This window comes from Lupinus angustifolius, unplaced genomic scaffold, assembly GCF_001865875.1.
Source record: "Lupinus angustifolius cultivar Tanjil unplaced genomic scaffold, LupAngTanjil_v1.0 Scaffold_90_94, whole genome shotgun sequence".
Lineage (NCBI taxonomy): Eukaryota > Viridiplantae > Streptophyta > Magnoliopsida > Fabales > Fabaceae > Lupinus > Lupinus angustifolius.
Window position 1 is genome coordinate 1 of NW_017724577.1, and position 1590 is coordinate 1590.

The 1590-nt window shown below is 40.3% G+C and overlaps 1 protein-coding gene across 1 annotated transcript; it reads right to left on the reverse strand.

Annotated features, from left to right (window-relative positions):
• Positions 1–303: 303 nt before the first annotated feature.
• On the reverse strand, positions 304–1113 carry LOC109339710. The gene has a single exon (XM_019577198.1). The coding sequence runs from the start codon at positions 1111–1113 to the stop codon at positions 304–306; it is 810 nt and encodes a 269-aa protein (XP_019432743.1).
• Positions 1114–1590: the final 477 nt, after the last annotated feature.

Here is a 1590-nt window from a genome sequence, read left to right on the forward strand (position 1 = left end):
TAGTACTGCAGTTTTAATTGTTATATTATTTGTATTGGGTACGGCCTCGATCAGTGTCCAATGTGAGTTATTTGCAAACCTGAGCCATCTGCAACAAGTACTTGATCTGAGCCTGGGTATGTGTTTGCCAATGTTAGTTATTGTAGGTCTTGAGTGATGTGGTGAGATGCTCCAATGTCCATGATCCAACTGGAGTTCTGCATTGGTGAGGTATGAATGGCCATGTGAACTGAGGGCCTTGTCCCATGCCTCTTAGGATAACCATGGATTTTGTAACATTTCTTTGCACTGTGGCCTGGTCTTTCACAGAATTGGCAGACGACTTGCTGGACAGTTATGTAATGTTGAGGGTGTGAGAGCATTGTGTGTAGGTTTGTACCTTTGTTGCCCTCTGAATCTTGTAGTTGCATGTGTTGTAGGGACCAGAGGAGTGGATTGTTGATGGTTGTCACGGGATAGAATTGTTTCAAAATCCATGAACTTCTCATGTAGTTCAGCATAGGTGATTGGAGTCTCTCTGCTGCATAATGCTGCAGAAATTTCGATGTAGTCTGTACTTATACCATTTAGTGTGTGAATAACTAGATCTGTGCTATCTAGAGGGTTGTCAATGATGGCTAGTTCATCAGCAATGGCCTTGATCCCTTGAAGATAGATAGCCATAGGTTGTGTGCCTTTGGTGAAAGTGGTGATCTTTTGCTTGAGGGCCATGATGCGCACTCTGGATCTACTTGCATACATGGTTTTCAAGGTCTCCCATGTTTTTAAGGATGATTGGACCGTGCCAAGGTGAGTGACAATGGTTGCAGCCACAGAGGAGATAATTCCATGCAGGATGAGTTGATCCTGACCAATCCAGTGTGTGTATGCTGGATTGGTGAGGGATGAGTTTTCATCCAAGTGTTTGGGTGGACAGATGATGCAGCCATTGATGTATCCTAAGAGATCATATCCTGTTAGAAGGGATATGAATTGCATATGCCAAGCTGGATAATTATCTCCATCAAGTTTAATGTAAAGTTGTGAGCCAACATTGAGAACAACAAGTTTATCAATGTTGCTGAAAGGAGTGTTGTTTGGGGTGGCCTCAGTTTCAGAGGTGGAAGAATTCATGCTGTTGTGATGAAGACAGCAAGGCTGGATCGAAAAAAAAAATTGCAGTTATGCTTGGACAGCTCTTGATACCATGAAGAAAATGATTTTTGTATATAATCACAGTGTGTACAACATGTATATATAGTGATACTCAAATAATGATGGATCAATCATTAATTCTATGATGTAGATTTCCTATGAATTAGTGATCATGAGTGCTAGGATTGTTCATGTGGTTTAAATGTCATAGCTGATTCCTTATATCAAGGGATTTGATTTAGTGGAGGAGTGATGGTCCTCATTAGGATTTAAAGTCACTCTTCCAAGTAATTGCTTTGATTTTTTTCAACTTCATAACAGCCTGTGAAAAAAAAAAGGGTCTCAGCTTTGGTGTATGTTATGGTGTGCTATACTGTGGTCTTTGTGGTTGATAATGAATGACTTGGTTTTCAATAGTAAGGAGTATAGTTTTTGACAATTATGGAGCTGATTAAA

Bases quoted from the DNA above. Each gene is read 5' to 3' on its own strand.
- LOC109339710 (XM_019577198.1), bottom strand. From the start codon at position 1,113: ATGAATTCTTCCACCTCTGAAACTGAGGCCACCCCAAACAACACTCCT.